General features: G+C 55.8%; 2 protein-coding genes and 1 pseudogene across 2 annotated transcripts in view; all 3 read right to left on the reverse strand.

Moving 5' to 3' along the window:
- DEDD2 (death effector domain containing 2) overlaps positions 1-17,635 on the reverse strand; it is a 147,715-nt gene that overhangs the window by 38,792 nt on the left and 91,288 nt on the right. The window lies entirely within an intron of this gene.
- Positions 563-8,202, reverse strand: ERF (ETS2 repressor factor). Its single transcript, XM_019434446.2, has 4 exons — positions 8,030-8,202; positions 3,368-3,602; positions 2,874-2,989; positions 563-2,767 (listed from the first exon to the last, which is right to left on the reverse strand). Exons 1-4 carry the CDS (start codon positions 8,049-8,051, stop codon positions 1,479-1,481), a joined length of 1,662 nt encoding a protein of 553 aa, XP_019289991.2. The 5' UTR covers positions 8,052-8,202; the 3' UTR covers positions 563-1,478.
- On the reverse strand, positions 10,881-10,979 carry LOC128778126 (U6 spliceosomal RNA; annotated as a pseudogene).

Raw genomic sequence — 17,635 nt, forward strand, 5'->3', positions numbered from 1 at the left:
ATAAAGCACTGCAGCTAACTAGGTATTAGGTACCTGGTACATAGCACGTCGTCGATCAGTAACAACCAGGATTAAGCCTGTCCCTTAACTCGCTGGCAGGGGATGTTCCCTTGCTTTGACAGAGACCGCTGACGTACCTTGCAAGGTCTGCATTTCGAGAGTTGTTGCAGGCCTGTTGCCAAAGTCCCCTTCCAGGCCGTGGGGACACCGACCGGGGAACACACAGAACCAGAAAGGAAAGGCATTTCAGGTGATCAGAAAAGCAAGGACGACAGGGTGGTGGAATCTAAAGCGCTTCCAAGGATAAGCGGATCCCCACAGAATAGGGGAGCTGTCAGAGGGCAAGGGTATGCCTGAGACGTTTATCATCAGGTCCTGGGGGTTATATGCCCCTGAGGTCAGATCATTTTCCAGGCCTCGATTTGACCCATTCGGATAGGGTTAGACCTTCTGGCCATAGATACTTTGGAGAGCCAATCTAGGTTCCTGTCTTTCAGAATCAAACAAAGGCTGTGTGTGACCTTTTAGTTGTTGTACCCAACACCCAGGACAGATCACCACATCCAAAGGTCCAAAGTTTTATTGTTTTGAATACATTCTCCAGCAGCCCCCCAACTTCCCTTCCCCCCCCACCCACCCACTGTCCCCAATACAGAATAAGGCTTGACCACAGACCCCCACCCCAGGGGCCCCAGCTAGGAGGCAGAGGGGGCTTCCAGTTTGGTTTCAGGGCACCCCCTTCCCACCCCCCCCCCCACCCGCCTGCCTATGGGCTAGTCCTAGGAGCAGCTGGGGGTGAAGGGGTTGGACCAGTGCTGGAATGAGGGGGGAGGAGTGGGAGAGGGATAGCAGGCACTTGTAGAGATTTGTGGCCTATGGGCGGCACCCCTCCCCCTCCTCTGCCCCCCACCCCCCCAACATGGAATTTTTGGTTCATCATATAATGTCCCTCCCTCCCCTGCTGCAACCCTGTGGGGTATGAGAAACCCAGGCACTCAGGGCCCCTGGAGGGGCAGGGAAGGCAGGATCAGGACTGAGGATGGACAAGAGTGGAGAGGGACAGGGACAGGAGGCAGAGAACAGGGAGGGAGACAAGGCTTTTACTTCCTAAGCGATTGTAATAAAAAACGTTCCTGGGCATTGAGGCTGGAGCCTCAGTTCAAATATAAATTCCCCAGAATGGAGGTGGCCCCCTCAACTCCCCCCACCCTACCCCCCCCCCCCACCACCACTTTGCCTGGAGCTTAGAAACCCACAGATAGGGGAAAGCCCCCAGCCCTGGACACCCACCCACCCTCACCATTAAAAAAAAGAAATTAAAAGTTTTATACAAAACATGGGGCAGGAAAGGGGAGGAGGCAGGGAAGACACCAGAGAGCTGTCCTTACCTCCAGGGCTTGGGGTGGGGGGGGGGGGGGGGTTAAGGCAGCAAAAGAAGCATGGGAGGTGGGGGGAACAGGGCCCCCTGCCCACAGCCCTCAGGAATCTCGATGCTCCAGAGAGAGCTGGGCTGTAGCGTGCTGGAGGTCAGAGCTCACTCGCCTTGGGGTGAGGGGCCCCCCGGCCTCCCCAGGCCCCTCCCCCCGCACCTTCTTGTCCTCACCCTCATCCTCCAAGCCCCCAGTGGGGCCCCCACCCCCCTCCAGGCGACAGTCTTCACTCCAGCGCCGCTTAAAGCGCAGCTTGAGGGGCATGCACTGGGCTGCCCCAGGTGTCTCGCCGGGCTCGGGCTTGGGGGGCGCAGGTGGGGCACGAGGGGTCTTGAACACCTCCCCATCTTCCTCATCCTCATCGCTGATGTCAGTCACCTCCACTTCCTCAGACTCGCCTTCCGAGATGGGCTCCACCTTGATTTGTGGTGGTGGTGGCGGTGGGGCCAGCGCCCCCGCCCCCTCCGCCAGCCCGCCTGAGCCGCTGCCAATGCCAATGCCACCACTCTTGTCAGCACCCGCTGGAGCCTTCTCCCCAGCTGCCCGCTGCCGGCGTCCCAGCGGGGGTGGCTGGAGCTTAAACTTGAATGGGGAAGAGGAGGAGGAAGAGGAGGACGAGGCTGAGGAGGGGACCGGTGGGGTCTCCGGTGCCATGGGCGGCAGCGGGCACTTGTCAGGGCGCTGGGGCTGGGGCACCACCAGCCCAGGGTAGTGCAGGAAGGCGCGGGGACTGAGGTGGTAGTTGTAGACGCTTTGGGTGTGGGCCTGCAGGTACCGTTTCATGTCCTCAGGGCTAAAGGAGAAATGGGAGCCTCCTCCTGAGCCACTGGGGCCCCCACCACCACTGGGGTACATAGGGCTCAGCGTGGGTGAGGGAGTGTAGGCCAGGTGAGTGGGCGTCATGGGCAGAGCTGGTGAGAGCTGAGGCGGCAGTAGGGAGCCAGGCCCGGCCAGAGGCGACACAGGGAAGGGGCTCAGGGGCTCAGGGCCACCCCGGGGCCGGGGGTAGACTCGGAAGACGCCAGGGTCATGGGGCAGGCGTGCCAGTGGGGGCCCACGGAAGGCACCCAGCTCTGGAGGGCCTGGCGGTCGGGCCCGGGGGTCCTCTCCCAGTGGCTCTTCCAGCTCTGACGTGCCATCGCTACAGTCACTGACTGAGCCTCGACCCAGGCGTCGGGCCACCACAGCCGAGAAGAGGGAAGATGAGGATGAAGAGCAGGCCGGTGGTGAGCGGGGGTCCTCGGTGGGGGACAGCACCTCGGAGGGCGTTGAGGGAGGGAAGCGGAAGTGGCTGCCACCCGATGGCACTGGTGGGGCGCTCTGGGGCACCGCACCCCCTGGCAGAAGAGGGGAGATGTGGTGTCAAGGCCCTTGGCCCAGCCTGGATATACACACAGACCCTCTGCTTCTTCTGAACCCATGCCCACCAGCCCCATTACTCACCAGCCAGCCCCACATCGATGAAAGGGTAATTAACCAGCACCAGTTTGTTGAAGTTGAACTTGTAGGTGAACCGTTTCCCCTTGGTCTTGTGCAGAATGCGTTTATTGTAATAATAGCTGTGGATGTAGAAACCCATCGAATGATCAGTCAACGGGACCAGAGTCTAGACCCCATTCCTTGACATGCGTTACATGCTGCTCACAAAGGGGGACCAAGAAACCTGGGCCATACAAGAGAAATCAAGTGCCCGGAAGGAATGAAAACTAGCTCTCCCCTCAGGCTTGGGGCCAAACTAGACGCCACACCCAGGACTGTATTCTCTCCGCAGGACACCTCTACACGACAGATGGGCTCAGAGAAGGATTAAGACTTGCCCAAGGTCACACAGCTATGATTTGGCAAAGGATCAAACCCAAAGTCTATTCCCATGGGTTACGGGTTCCCCAACTAGCGGGGGCTATCCATGTCTGCTCAGGGGTCTCTGCCCTCCTCACCGCAGGGCCCGGCTCAGCTTGTCATAATTCATCTGGGGCTTGCACTTGCGGACGCCCCAGAGCCGAGCCACCTCGTCAGGGTCCTTGATGACGAATTCCCCGTAGTCCCCCTGCCAGGCGATGACACCCTGGTATTCCTCCTTCCGCAGCAGCTCCAGGATAAAGTGCCACAGCTGGATCTGCCTCGAGCCAGGGGACGACTCTGGCTTGTAGGCCCAATCTGGGAAGGCAAACCCTGAGGACAGGAGGCAGGGGAGTGGCCCCGGGTCAGGACACAGAGTCCAGGGCTCCAGGTCCCCTCCCGGGGTCCACCCTCCTACCCCACCCTCAACATGGGGAAATCCGTCTCCCCTCCGCCAAGTCAGGACCCGGGTTAGAGGGAGACAGTGTGTGTCTGTGTGTAAGGGGGCTAGACGGGAGCCGGGGGGAAGGGAAGCTGGAGCCTGCTCCAGCGACACCGGGAGAAACAGGAAACCGTCGGCGGCGGGTCCCGGGGCCAGTGCCAGGGGGCCAGGCACCAAGCCAGGCCGGCGGGCAGGGCTGCCAGTGGGGGAGGGGCAGGAAGGGGCACACGTGGCCAGCGGGTTGGGGCGAGCCCCCCCTCAGCCCCCACACTCCCATTCAGGGCCAGTTATACCCCTCCCCCAACCCACCCCACAGTTCCAGTCCCCTCCTGGGAACATAACACTGTCTCCCTCCCAAAACGTATCAGAGCCCTACTCCCACCCCAGGACCTGATGATTTTTTTTTTTTTTTTTTTTTTTTTTTTTTCTTAAAAGGACCAGGAGTGGGGTGGGGTGGCTGGTTGACGATGAGGTCAGCGCTTGCACACACAGAGGCTTCTGTCTTCCCTGGAGAGTGAAACCCAGACTGTCTGCCCCCCCCGCCCCCCAACGAGCCCTAGACCCTCTGTGCTGCACTGCCCTCCCCAGACCCAGGCACATGGACCCAACCTGGCTGGAAGGCCCCAGCCCAGGCCTGCAGATTGAACAAGCAATGCTACAGCCCGTTCCCCCTTCCGCCTTCTCATCCTCAGCTTCTTCCCTGCCCACCTGCCTACCCGCCCCCAGCATTAACCTTGGGTAGAGGTTGGTGGTGGGCTGGCTGGTCCCTGGAGGGGGTGGGCAGCCTGGGGGGGGGGGTCGATGGGGGGGGCTGCGGTTGTTGTCATTTCCCAAACCCCCGGGTAATCAGGGGCCATCAATAATTCAGCACTAGGCAGCCGGTAATGGAGGGGTGGGAGGAGGGAAGGGGAAGAAGAGAAGGAGGGGGAGGCAGGGCAGGGGCCCTGGTGCCACCAGAGGGAGAAGGCCAAGGTGGACAACTAAAATGGGCGGGGTCCCAAGTCACAGTCAGGCTGCACTGGTCAGCCTCTGGCCCCTGGCCCCAGCTCAAGCCTCAGCTCAAGCAGGTACGAACCAGGCCCAGGGCAATGCTGAGCCTCCCTCAAAGACACCACTGCAGTCTGGAATCCAACAGGGGATACTTCCCCTTGGGGACACAGGGGTTCAGCAGTTCCTACTCCCACAGGGACCACCTCTTCTAAATCCAGAGCTGAGTCTATCCCCCACAGCGACCCAGCTTCCTGAGCCCTGGCCTTGGGTAGAATGGGATGGCCAGCATTCCCCTCATAGTCCCTGCCCCATTCAGAAATCCCAGCCTCAAACAAGCCCCTCAGGGCTCCAAGGATACGACCTCCAGCTGGTCACAGACCCAGAGTCCTATACCAACAACAGCCCCTGCTCCATTCAGAAGTGACAGCCCCTGACAATGCCTTCCTTAGATCACAGCATCCATATAGCCCCATTCTCCTCTCTTTAGGAATCCAGGTGTTCATCCCATTATCCTCACCCTGCTGGAGAATGCAGGTCCCAGGGTCTTCTTCAGGGGCCAGAGGCCCTTGAGAACCCAAGTGACCAAATCACTAGCTCCATGGACCCTCTACCTCCTCCAAAATGCTCCTACCCCCCACTCAGAGCACCAAGCTCCGTGCTTCTCCTACCTAAGCTCCAATCTGGTTCTCAGACCCAAAAGGGGGGGTGGGGGGCAAAGCCCCTGAGACACTAGTCTGGGGTTGGGGGTGTACTGACTTTCACCCTCCCCCCAAATTAAAGCCACCCTTTCCAGCCCACCCGCCCCAGCCTCCTTGTCCCGGTAACCAGGCAACGTGTGTGCAGCGACAGTCCTGGGAGCGGGGGGAGCAGGAGGCTAAAAATAAACTTTGCAGAAGAGGAGTGAGAGAGACTACATGCAACACAAAGGGAACTCGGAAGGGAGGTGGGGGGCTCTGGAAAGGCCTCAAGCTGCATTCCGGGGGCTGTCCCAGGCTGCCTTGTTAACCCCCCCTTCCCTGACCAAGCTCCCTCTGGGGCTAGGACCCTGGATCCCAACCCAGGCAGGGACTTCCCCACTCCCAGGACCACCCCTACCAGGCTTTCCTCTTCGGACATGGCATACATGAGGGCCTGTTCCTGGCTTTGGGGGGAGAAGAAGAGCGGGGGTGACGTCAGGGTGTCTCAATGGGGCTCTGTTCCCCAGGCCTTGGAGCCAGGAGCCAGGCACGGGCAAGGGGAGCATGTGTGAGTGTGTGTTGTGTATGGGTCCACGTGCTTAAACAGGGAACCACCGGGCCTGCACCAAGAAAGCTTGGGGGAGAGGACCTCTGGAGCATGGGGGACAGTGATAGAAGGAGCAAGCAGCTGACACTGAGAGAGGGGCTCAAGACACTTTGAGACAGGGTGGAGAGGTAGCAGCAGACAGACAGGAAGGGCTGGGATGGCAGGGACCCAGAAGGCACACCTGGGTCCCACAGAGGTGGGGTAGGGATTCTCCTAGACAGACTGGAAACCTGGGGGGTGGGGGGCATAACTCCTGGGCACCCCCCAAATTCACATGACTGGCCAAACTTTTTTTTAAAGAGACTATGGGGGTCGGAAGGGAGTGGTGGTGGTAGAGGAAGAACACGCCGACCTCCTGGGGGGCCCTGCCACCTCCCCCACACTCCAGGCAGCCCTCGGTGGCGCCAGAGCCGGGAAGAAAACAGGAAGTGGGAAACAGCCGCGGCAGAGAGGAGAGGGGCCGGGATGGAGGATCGGATGGAGGGGCGTGCAGACGGACAGACGCACCGATGGACCGATCGGGAGGCCATTCCAGGCCCCCGCCCCTTCCCCCAGGCGGAGAACCCACACGCGGCTCGGCCCCAAGACAGGGTTAGGGGAGCGGCCCAGCCGGTCCCACCAGGCAAAGGCCCGTAGCAGGGAGGGAAGACGAGGCGGGGTTGTCTGGGCGCCTAGGCCCCCTCCTCGGGCGAGAAGAGGCTCTTGCTGCCCCCAAGGCCCAGCAGCCCTGGAGCCTGTGGGAGCCAGAGAGTATGTGGGACGCACGTGACTGACCCTACAGCACTCCGCACCCCTGCCCCACCCCCCTGCCCCCCTCCTCGGCCCCAATCCCCAGGCGCCGGAGCCCGGCTCGGAGCCCTTTAAGAGCCGCCCCCACCCGCCGAGCGGGGGGGCGGGGTGGGTGGGCCGGTCGGGGCACACACCCGCACACAGGAGCCCTAGCCGCGGCCGCCGCCGGGGGAAGGAAACAAGTTTGAACAGCGGCGCCCGGCCCCCTTCCCCCTCCCCCGTCCCCGCCCCGGGCCGGATTCCGACGGGGTAGACGGGCAGGGGGCGGCTGGGACCCCTCCCCCCAGCGCGCTCGGGCGCAAAGTCCAGCCCGCGCGAGCCCGGGGGCGGCGGGGGAGGGGAAGGGGGAAAGTCCGAGTGGGAGGGGGGTTAATCCCGCTGCCCCCCGCCCGCCGACAGGGGGGGAGGGGAACCTTGGCCCCTTAAGGAGGAGCAAGTTGGCGGGGAAGAGGGGGGCGGAGGGAAAAGACGGCCGGTTGAAAGAGAAGAGCTGGATGAGGGAGGGGGGGCGAAGGGGGAGCCTCCGCGTCCCCCCCACCTTCCCCACCCTCCTCCACCCCGGGGCCCCGGCAGCGCGGGAGGAGGGTACCCAGGTCTCCCCGGAGCCACCTTAAAGCCGCGCGTTCTAAGGTCGGAAACAAAAAGTTCCTTTTTCGAACGTTCGGGCTGCGCTTTGGAACTTTGCGACTCGGCGCGGGCGGGGGAGCGAGGAGCCGGCGGAGACGGGCGGGGGAGGGGCGGCGCAGCCCGGACCCCGAGTCCTGGGCTCCCCAATCACGCCCTCCTTCTAGAAACCATCCCGTATCCCCTCTAAGCCGGTGCGGGGCACGCGCCGCGGTGAAGGTCATGGGCCGGACCGCGCAGCGCAGAACCGGGAATAGCGGGCCCCGTGGACAGCCCCCCCCACGCCCCGCACACGTCCCGGCCCCCAGAGTGCAACGTGACAGAGCGGCGGGGAGGGACCCCGCCACCCCCGTGATCCCGGGAGTGGGGGAGAACCCAGTTCTCGGAGTCCAGTAGGGAGAGGACCAGGACTCGCAGCGCCCACACCACTCCGCCCGGACCCAGAAATTGGGGGTCCCATGCAGCACCCCTCGCTCGCGCCACGAGAAGCAACAGGTCTCGAGTGCTTGGGGTCCCCCCAGAACTGGGGATCACTCCGGCTGCCCCGGAACCCTTCAGCCCCCCCCAAAGTTTCTCTGCCTGGTTTCCCCGGGCAACAAGTCTCCCCCACACGTGCTGCCCCCGCCCCCACCTGTGTCCGCCGGGGTCTTCATGCTGGGGGGCCCGGGGCTAGGCGCCCCGACTCCGGGCCGCAGCTCCCGGCGCCCGCGCTGCCCCGTCCCGTCCCGCGCCCGTCGGGCCGCCCTCGGCGCTTCACCCGGCCTCGCCTCTCAGAGCCTCTCCCCTCCCCGCCGCCGCCTCCCGGGTTAATATCGCACTCCGGGGCCGGGACGCCCACGCCCCCCGGCCGGCGACGTCACCGCCGCGTCGCCATGGAGACACTGCGCCCGCCCCCTCCCCGCGCACTCACACACACACATACACACACGCGCGCACGCACGCACACACACACACATACACACACACACACACACTCGCCGGCGCGCAGCCACTGAGGACCGGCCGGCTCTGGGCTTAAAGGGGCCGCGCGACAGGGGAGGAAGGAAGGAGGGGGTGGGGGTGGGATAGGGTCCTGGGGGTCATGACCCTTTTCCGAGGCTCCTAGTCTGCAGATAACTTAAGTCCTCCGTGCTCGTGACCTGTCGCCCCTCCTCCTCTCCTGCCCACTGCGGATCCAGAGTTTCTTTTGGGAGCTTGTAAGTGGGGGGGGGGGGGGGGGGGGGCTCTGGAAGGGGTCAAAAACTTTTGAAAGGCATGGACCTTTCGAGAGGGGGCAGAATCTTCACTGCAGGGGGGCAGGTCAGGACCTTGGAGAATGATCAAGACCACATTTCTCACCCTGGCCTTACCCTGCCCCCCCCCCCAGCCCTGAGCCTGAATGGGGGCAGCTGTCCAGGGGTGGGGTGGAATGGGTGGGAATCATTTCCCAGCATCGGAAATGGGGAGGCGGCTGTGCCCTCCGCTCCTCCGGGATGGGGTCTTGGCCTTCCAGATAGCCCCAATCCCAGCTGGGGAGGAAGTGACCAAAGAGAATGCATTTGGGAGCATCCCACCCCCCCCCCAACTCCATCCCCACGCTGCAGCTGTCCTGGGGACACAGCCGGCGCCGGAGGTACCCCCACCTCCACCACCAGGGCAGGGGGTTCCGGAGGTGGGCCAGGATGCGAGGGGGCGACCAAAGTCTGAACAAATGTGCTCCCAAGGGGCACTGGTGGGTCGCCAGGAGAGAGGAAGGTAGGGCTTAAGGATGAAGACCAGTGCGTAGGGCAGTGCTAAGTCTGTTCTCCGCAGCTGGGAGGGATGGATGGAGCCTGAGGCTTCAGGAAACAGGAAATAAGCGCTGATCTGACGGCTAGCGGGAGCCGGCAGCAGGGTAGAGGGCAAATAGAAGCAATATCCACAGACCGAGCCTGAAGACAGAGTTTCAGAGAAGACTCTTGAGGTACCACAGGAGGGGAATATTGCAGGGTGGGGGTGAGGCTCAGAGAAACTGAAACAGAAAATGGGCAGGGAGAGACAAGCCACAGGGTGGGAAGGCCAGGAGGGTGACTCTGGCTTCTTAGGGCTTCAACCCTTTGCTGGGTGCCTAGATGCATTAGAGCAGTCCCCTAACCAGTGCCTCAGAAGTCTCTAGCCTCTTCCTCCGTAGAGACCAGAGCCTCCCGGGGAAAGCATCACCTCCCTGGGGAATTATGTAACCTTGCCTACGGACAGTGCTGCTCCCCCACGGATATTGTAACCCTCTGGGAGCAGTGTGGTCCAGCAATAATAATCACCATCATTGTTATTATAACAGCTCCCGAATTCCTAGCGCTCATGATGTGCCAGGCACTGGGCCAAGCATTGTCTGGGGCATCTTGTCATTTGATGCTCACAAAATCCCAAAGTGGGAAATTGCTATTGTTATCCCCACTTACAGATTAAGAAGGTGAGGCTCGGAGGGGAAATCTGTCCGTCAAAGTCCTACAGCCAGGAAGTGTTGGAGTCAGGATTTAAACTTAGACCTATCCAATTTGAAACCACATCCTTCACCATCAGCTTTACTGACACCTTTACTGTCTACCTCCCCTCAGAAAAAGACAATGCAAAGTTTCAACAATAATAGGTCTGTAACAACTTTAGTGATCCCACACTCCCACCAACAAGACAAAGATGGGGGTTGCAACCCTAACTTTGCTACTTCTTGTCTGTGACATAGAGCAAGTGAATTTTCCTCTTTGAGCCCCAACTTCCCCATCTGTAAAATGGGGATATTATTAGACCCTACATGACCAGGTTGTTGTAAGAAATTGGGGATATGGGGGCGCCTGGGTGGCTTGGTCGGTTAAGCGTCCGACTTCAGCTCAGGTCACGATCTCGCAGTCCGTGAGTTCGAGCCCCGCGTCAGGCTGTGTGCCGACAGCTCAGAGCCTGGATCCTGTTTCAGATTCTGTGTCTCCCTCTTTCTGTGACCCTCCCCCGTTCATGCTCTGTCTCTCTCTGTCTCAAAAATAAATAAACGTTAAAAAAAAAATTTAAAAAAAAAAAAAGAAATTGGGGATATGAAGTAAGTATGTAGTAAATACTGGTAATAAATTATTAGCAGAATGAGCTATATACCCTGTGGATAATGTAAGCACCCCTTACCCTACAGACTCCAACTAGATAATAAATACAGGGTACTGACAGTGTGAAATTGCCTTTTTTTTTTTTTTTTTTTTTTTTAAGAGGGAGAGAGTGAGCACATGTGCATGCAAGCCAAAGTTCAGCTCAGGTCATGATCTCACAGTTCATCCGTGAGATTGAGCCCTGCGTGGGGCTCTGTGCTGACAGCTCAGAACCCGGAGCCTCCTTTGGATTCTAAGTCTCCCTCTCTCTCTGCCCCTCCCCTGCTTGAACTCTATCTCTCTCTGTCTTGCAAAAAAAATAAAAAATAAATAAAAGTTGAAGAGTCATACGCTCAACCGACTAAGCCACCCAGGCACAACTCTCCCCCCCTTTTTTAAAATAGGGAACAATTCACAAATTTGAGTGTCACCCTTGTGCAGGGCCCATGAGTCTAACCCTCTCTGTATCATCCCAGAAATTGCCTCTTAATGGCAGAAGTCCCACCCTGACCCAGTTGCATAACTCAGTCCTGCTGTTCCTATGAAATACAATCATGGGTAGCGGGCAGGCATCATGGTAGAGACTGAGCCGTCAGAGAGAGTGGGAGTCCCTGGTGAAAATCCCCCCTGAGTAGTGTGACCTCTGGCGGTTTATGAAAACCTATCCACAGATCATGTAACCTCCAGGGGGTCAATGTGACTCTACCACAGAAGTGTGGACCCTCTTGGATAGTTCACTTGCCTTGTGAACACTGAGAGCCAATCAGGGAAGGTGAACCGCACCGTTACGTATGAAACACTCGCATATCACAAACTTGGCAGAGAGACTATTCGTCACCACTGGTCATTCCTTAAAGGCATGCCATCCAGTGAAGGCATATGGAAGGCCATATCAATTCCAGTGAACAAGGGGACACTTCCTTCCACCCTCTCATTCCCTGTGGGAAAACTCCACCTGAAGGCCCCCGAAGCTAAGTGAAAAGTGCAACCTCTCATAGACCTAAGACATGCCTACAGTGAACAGTGTAATTCTCCAGGGAGAAAACAACTCTGTCCAGACAGTGGAAGACACCCTCACTCCCATGGACATAGTTCTTGTTCCAAGTTACTGTCCTGACAGTAGATGACATTTATGCTGTTGTTGTCAGGCTAAGGCATGGACAGAACCTATCTATCCCCACGCTTCTGGAAAGAAAACCGTATGGGCGATAATCATTGTCACAACCTACCCATCACCTATAACAAGCAACAAGGGGCCATTACTACTCTTTGAACACTGTAGTTCCCTTAGAAATAATATAAGCCACCATATATAGAGACTGTAGCCACCTAAACAGTGTGACTACTCCCAAACAAAAAATGTAATAACCCCATTAGCGTATCACCCTTCTTCAGCCCCCTACTTGAAATGCTGAAGGGTTCCGGGGCTCAGAGCTGGGTCCCCCTCTTCCCTCCTCCATCTGTTGCTGGTTCCCTTAGTGATCTCTATCAGCCCCATGGTTTCACATGCCACCTCTGTGCTGATCACACCCAAATCTTTTTCCTCCAGCATAGGACTCACCACTGGCTTCCCAATCTCACACATCAAACTGCCTCACCAGCGCTTCCATTTTGATTTCTCAAGTTTGCCAAGTCAAAATGGTTTCCCTGAGCTCCCCAAAACTGTCCCCACCCCAGTCTCCCCCATCTTGGGAACCTGAAACACCATTTTGCAAGTTGCCCTGGCTGAATTCCTTGGTGTCATCTTTGACCCCTTTCTGTCACCCATCACCCAGTCTGAAGGGAACTCCCATATATGCTCTACCTTCAACTGTTTCAAAATCAGCTACTCTTCGGGGCGCCTGGGTGGCTCAGTCAGTTAAGCGTCCGACTTCAACTTAGGTCACAATCTCGCGGTCTGTGAGTTCAAGCCCCACGTCGGGCTCTGGGCTGATGGCTCAGAGCCTGGAGTCTGCTTCGGATTCTGTGTCTCCCTCTCTCTCTCTGACCCTCCCCTGTTCATGCTCTGTCTCTCTCTGTCTCAAAAATAAATGTTAAAAAAAAATTTCAAAATCAGCTACTCTTCACCATCACCACCCCACTGATCTGGGCACTCCTCGCTGGCCTCCTGGCTGCCACTTGTGCCCCACCTACAGCTAGAGGGGTTCTAGTAAATCAGATGATATCCCTTTGCTGCCCCAAATCCTCTGTTCACTGGGAATAAAAGCCAACTCCCTGAAGTGGCCAGCAAGGCTCTTCCTCCCTGCCCTCACCTCCCACCTTTCCCCTCCATTTCCTTGCCAGCCGCACTCCAGTCTCTGTGCTATTTCTTCAACAGGCCAGGCATATGCCTGCCTCAGGGATTTTGCCTGTGCTGTTCCATCTGCCTGGAAGGCTTTTCCTGCGGAAGTCTGCATAGCTCTGCCCTTCGTCCCCTTCAGGGTTTTACTCAGAAACCACCTTCCCAATAAGCCCTACCTGACCACTCTCTTTCTTTTCTTTTTCTTTTTTTCTTTTCTTTTTTCCCCTTTCCTTTCCTTTCCTTTTTTCTTTTCTTTTCTCTTCTCTAAGTAGGCATCATGCCCAGCACAGAGCCCAACTCAGGGTTTGAACTCATGACCCCAAGACCCGAACTGAGATTGAGTCAGAAACTCGGGGTGCCTGCGTGGCTCAGGAGGTTAAGCGTCTGACTTGGGCTCAGGTCATGATCTTGCAATATATGAGTTTAAGCCTTGCGTCAGGCTCTGTGCAGACAGCTTAGAGCCTGGAACCTGCTTCAGATTCTGTGGCACTTTCTCTCTCTCTCTCTCTCAAATAAATAAACTAAAAAAAAAAAAAGAGTCAGAAACTCAACTGACTGAGCCACCCAGGTGCTCCTGACCACTCTGTTTTAAATTGAAGCCCCCTTCCTGGACCCCTATGTCCCTTCTATGCACTATTTTTCTCCATTGCACTTATCCTCATGTGGCATGTATTTCTGAAATGTATTTGCTCTTCCTCTGAATCCCCCCTCTATAATATCAGCTCTACGAGGGTAGTGATTTTTGCCTGTGTTGTTACCTACTGTGTCCCCAGAGCCTGGCACAATGCCTGGCAATCTAGAATGAATGAATAAGTTCATCTCTGGATAGTGAATCCCCATGTACCCAATGTAATACCAATAAATGTAGCCCCATACACACAGAGAAACTCTCATGGACAGCTGATGCCAACTCAACCCCCTAAAGAGTGTCAACCCCATTGTGGACCCCGTATACAAGGAAAAACTGTGCAAAGGTGTGCTTGTCCTACTGAAGGTCAGCTCCACAAAGAAAGGGATTTGATCTGTTTTCTTCACTGCTCTACACCAAGGGCCTACCCCAAGTTTGGTCATAGAACAGTCTGCTAATACATATCTGCTAAAATGAACTGAGTCCACGTACACTGGTATAAGCCCACAATCAGAGTCCATCTTACAGACAGAACCAAGTCCATAACTGATATAAACTCCCATTTGCAGGGTGGCTCTCGCATGGATAGTGTAAACCCCAGATAGTGCATGCTCAAACACAGCGTGAACCCCAGCAGAGGCAGCACGACCCTCATAAACCTCATACAGACAGGGTAGCCCTCATAAATGACCCAAGTCCCATCCAATAGCACAGTCTTCATAAACTTTGTGAGCCTCGTATACAAAGGCAACCCCCGTAAACGGTGTAACCCCGTATAGGTGGTGTAACTTTCATAAACAGCGTGAGCCCCATATACGTGGTGAGACAGCAAATAAACAAGGTGGGCCCCCTCTACAAATAGCGTGTTCCCTCATTAGCGTGCTCTACCCTAGAGGCAACATGGCCCGTTTAACATTGTGTGAATTCCTCCATCAACAGGGTCAGCTCCTACAACCTGTGTAAACCTGTATGCACAGTGGAGACAAGCACATAAATAGGGTCATTTCTGTAACCAGTGTGACTTTTCATGTGAACAGTGTAGCGCCGTCGTCACCTGGCCTCATGAGTGTAACCCAAGGACACTGGGCCCCCATGTGGACAGTGCCACCTCAGGGGAGCACTCTGTGAGCAGTGTAAGGACTTAACAATGGTTCCAATACACCTCGGTGTCACTATGTCAGTTTTATTAAGTCATTGACAATGTAGCCCGAAACCCCATGTTCCATTTAAACTCCCCGGGCCTTTGTAACAACCATCATAAAATTCTATTATCCACCCTCCTCCTAAAAATCCTAGTTCTCCCATAAAAAGTTACACAACTGGGATGCCTGGGTGGCTCAGTCGATTAAGCATCCAAACTTTGGCTCAGGTCATAATCTCGCAGTTCGTTGGTTTGAGCCCCATGTTGGGCTCTGTATTGACAGCTCAGAGCCTGGAGCCTGTTTGGGTTTCTCTCTCTCTCTCTCTCTCTCTCTCTCTCTCTGCCCCTCCCAGGCTTGTGCTCTCTCTCTCTCTCTCCAAAATAAATAAACATTAAAAAAGAAAGTTATGGAACTGGGGCGCCCAGGGGGCTCAGTTGGTTAAGCGACCGACTCTTGGTATGGCTCAGGTCATGATCTCGCAGTTAGTGAGTTTGAGCCCCACACCGGACTCTGTGCTGACAGCGTGGAGCCTGCTTGAGATTCTCTCTCTCTCCCTCTCTCTCTGTCCCTCCCTGCTCAGGCTCTCTCTCTCTCTCTTTCTAAATAAAAATAAATAAACTTTATTTAAAAAGTTACCTAACTTCCCTGCAGCACACACAGGTATGAGGACAGGATGACTCCCCAGAGGGTAGTATAACTTGTCATGAACACTGAGGCCCCAAATAAAGACCCAGAAATGGTGAATTAATTCCTAAGTGGCAGGGATTTCCCGGGGCCCAGCACAGGATAGGGCACATAAAAACTGCCACTTCTAGGGGCACGTGTGGCTCAGTCGGTTAAGCATCTGGCTCTTGATTTCAGCTCAAGTCACGATCTCATTGATTGTAGGATCGAGCCCTGTGTGGAGCCTGCTTGGGATTCTCTGTCGGCCCCTCCCCCACTTCTCAAAAAGAAATAAATGAACATTAAAAGGGGCACCTGGGTGGCTCAGTTGTGTGCCGACTTTGGCTCAGGTCATGACCTTGTGGTTCATAGGTTCAAGCCCCATGTTGGGCTCTGTGCTGACAGCTCAGAGGCTGGAGCCTGCTTCAGATTCTGTGTCTCCCTCTCTCTCTGCCCCTCCCCTGCTCACTCTCTCTCTCTCTCTCTCTCTCTCTCTCAAAATAAATACATAAACACACAAACATTAAAAAAAATCGCCACTCCTATTTACTGAGCACTTACTATATACAAGACCCTGGACCTGGACTCGGCATCTCATTTCATCATCACGTCAACTTTATCAGGTAGGTACTCCGATGATCCCCATTTTTCAGATGAGAACAGTGAGACTCAGAGAGGTTCCAGGCCCACGCTAAACATTGTTACAGCTGGGACATCAAGTGCTAGACCACGGTGCCTCCTGATAGCTCGGCAAATGCTCCAGAGATAGGCCAAACCCTGGAATCCTTTCAAACACTTCCGCCACCACCACTACCAGCACCACGAGCAGCACACACGTACGAAGTGTGCAGAAGGTGGCCAGTTAAGACTGAGGCACCATAAACCCTTCAGGTAGTGATAACCCCCTGGATACCAACAATCACGACAATAGCTAAGATCTTTGCGGGTTTACTCTGCTGGAGCCACTTGTCCCAAATGCCTTGCACATCTAAATTCATCATAACCCTAGGCCAAGGGCTATCCATTTGTTTGTTTGTTTGTTTGTTTGTTTGTTTTTAATTATCCCCATACAGATGCAGAAATGGAGGCACAGAGGGATTAAATGGCTTGCCCGAAGTCACACAGCCAGAGAAGAAGCCCAGCTGGGTTTGACCCCAGTAGCCTGGCTAAGCCTGTATTATCCCGCTTCCGGCAACATCACCCCCCACCTTGCAGGACAGTGTAATGTCAATGAACCGTGTACTAAGTTAATTACATTTTATGTAATTCTCTCAGGGGCAGGGTACTATGCGCACCTTTCCTTGATGACAGGATGACGGGAAAAATAGGCCCTTGGACGGTGTGAATTCCCACAGACAGGTCTCCTTTGTGCATGGTGTAACTCCAACAAGCAGTGAGGATTCCTGTGTGAACACTGTAAACTGACCACAGCCAAGACGATCCTGAAGGGACAGGAGAGGCTCCCTTTCACTACATCAGAGGGCTCCCTGGGCAGGGTGAGTTCCTTCGCGGACAGTGCACACCTCCCTCCCCACTGACAGGCTAACTCTCCCCCACACCTGATGCCAACTGACTATGGAACGTGAAACACCATCCTGATCAACGGAAGTCTCTAACGCAATATAATCTCTGGGCAACGCGAACTCCCACCCAGCACGCACTTCCCCGTGGACACTATAATGTCTCACCTCCATGGCAAAATTAACAAGGACAGGGCACATCTCCATGTATGGGGGACCTTCTGCAGCTGCTGTGAACCCCTTCTGTAACAGCGTGAAGCATTCTCCAAGGGTCTACCTAAATAGGCAATGGGAATCTCTGATGAGTATAAACTTCCCTCAGACCCAGCATCTACCCAATGCACACGGTCTAACCTGCCCTGTAAAAGCTCCCTCAAAGTCCACTCAGTTTTTCAGTGCAAACTCTTCTAGAATGTTATGAAAACAGTATAAAATAGCATGATAGTATGAAATGGTGTAAGTCATAATACACTAGTGTAATAGTGTAAGTGTAAATAATAGTGTAAGATTCCTTCCCACTGATTCTCTTTCCCTCTTTCTCTGCCCCTCCCCTGCACGCCTACTCTCTCTTTCTCTCAAAATAAATAAATGAACGTTAATAAAAATTGAGGGGCACCTGGGAGGCTCAGTTGGTTGCGCGTTCGACTTTGGCTCATGATCTCACAGGTCGTGAGTTTGAGCCCAGCATCAGGTTCTGCACTGACAGCGCAGAGCCTACTTGGGATTCTCTCTTCTCTCTCTCTGCCCTTCCCCCACTCGTGAAGTTGTAGACAGTGAAATTTCCCCCACTCTCAAAGCAAATCTTCTGTGGACAGTGGATAATGTGAATCTCCTTCAATCTCAGTGAACCCCACTGGACAACTGAGATTGCTTCCTAGCCCCCGGGGTTAACTGGCCATATGTCTCAGCACATTCTC

Source organism: Panthera pardus, unplaced genomic scaffold (assembly GCF_024362965.1).
Source record: "Panthera pardus isolate Hobbes unplaced genomic scaffold, ASM2436296v1 HiC_scaffold_18, whole genome shotgun sequence".
In the NCBI taxonomy this organism is placed as follows: Eukaryota; Metazoa; Chordata; class Mammalia; order Carnivora; family Felidae; genus Panthera; species Panthera pardus.

What these genes read in the sequence shown, in the direction of transcription:
- ERF (XM_019434446.2), bottom strand. Translation starts at nt 8,051, where the DNA reads ATGAAGACCCCGGCGGACACAG. An exon ending in GAAGACCCCGGCGGACACAG is followed by an intron (nt 3,603 to 8,029) that starts GTGGGGGCGGGG and finishes TCCTGTCCTCAG; the next exon opens with GGTTTGCCTTCCCAGATTGG. An exon ending in CATCGATGTGGGGCTGGCTG is followed by an intron (nt 2,768 to 2,873) that starts GTGAGTAATGGG and finishes CTCTTCTGCCAG; the next exon opens with GGGGTGCGGTGCCCCAGAGC.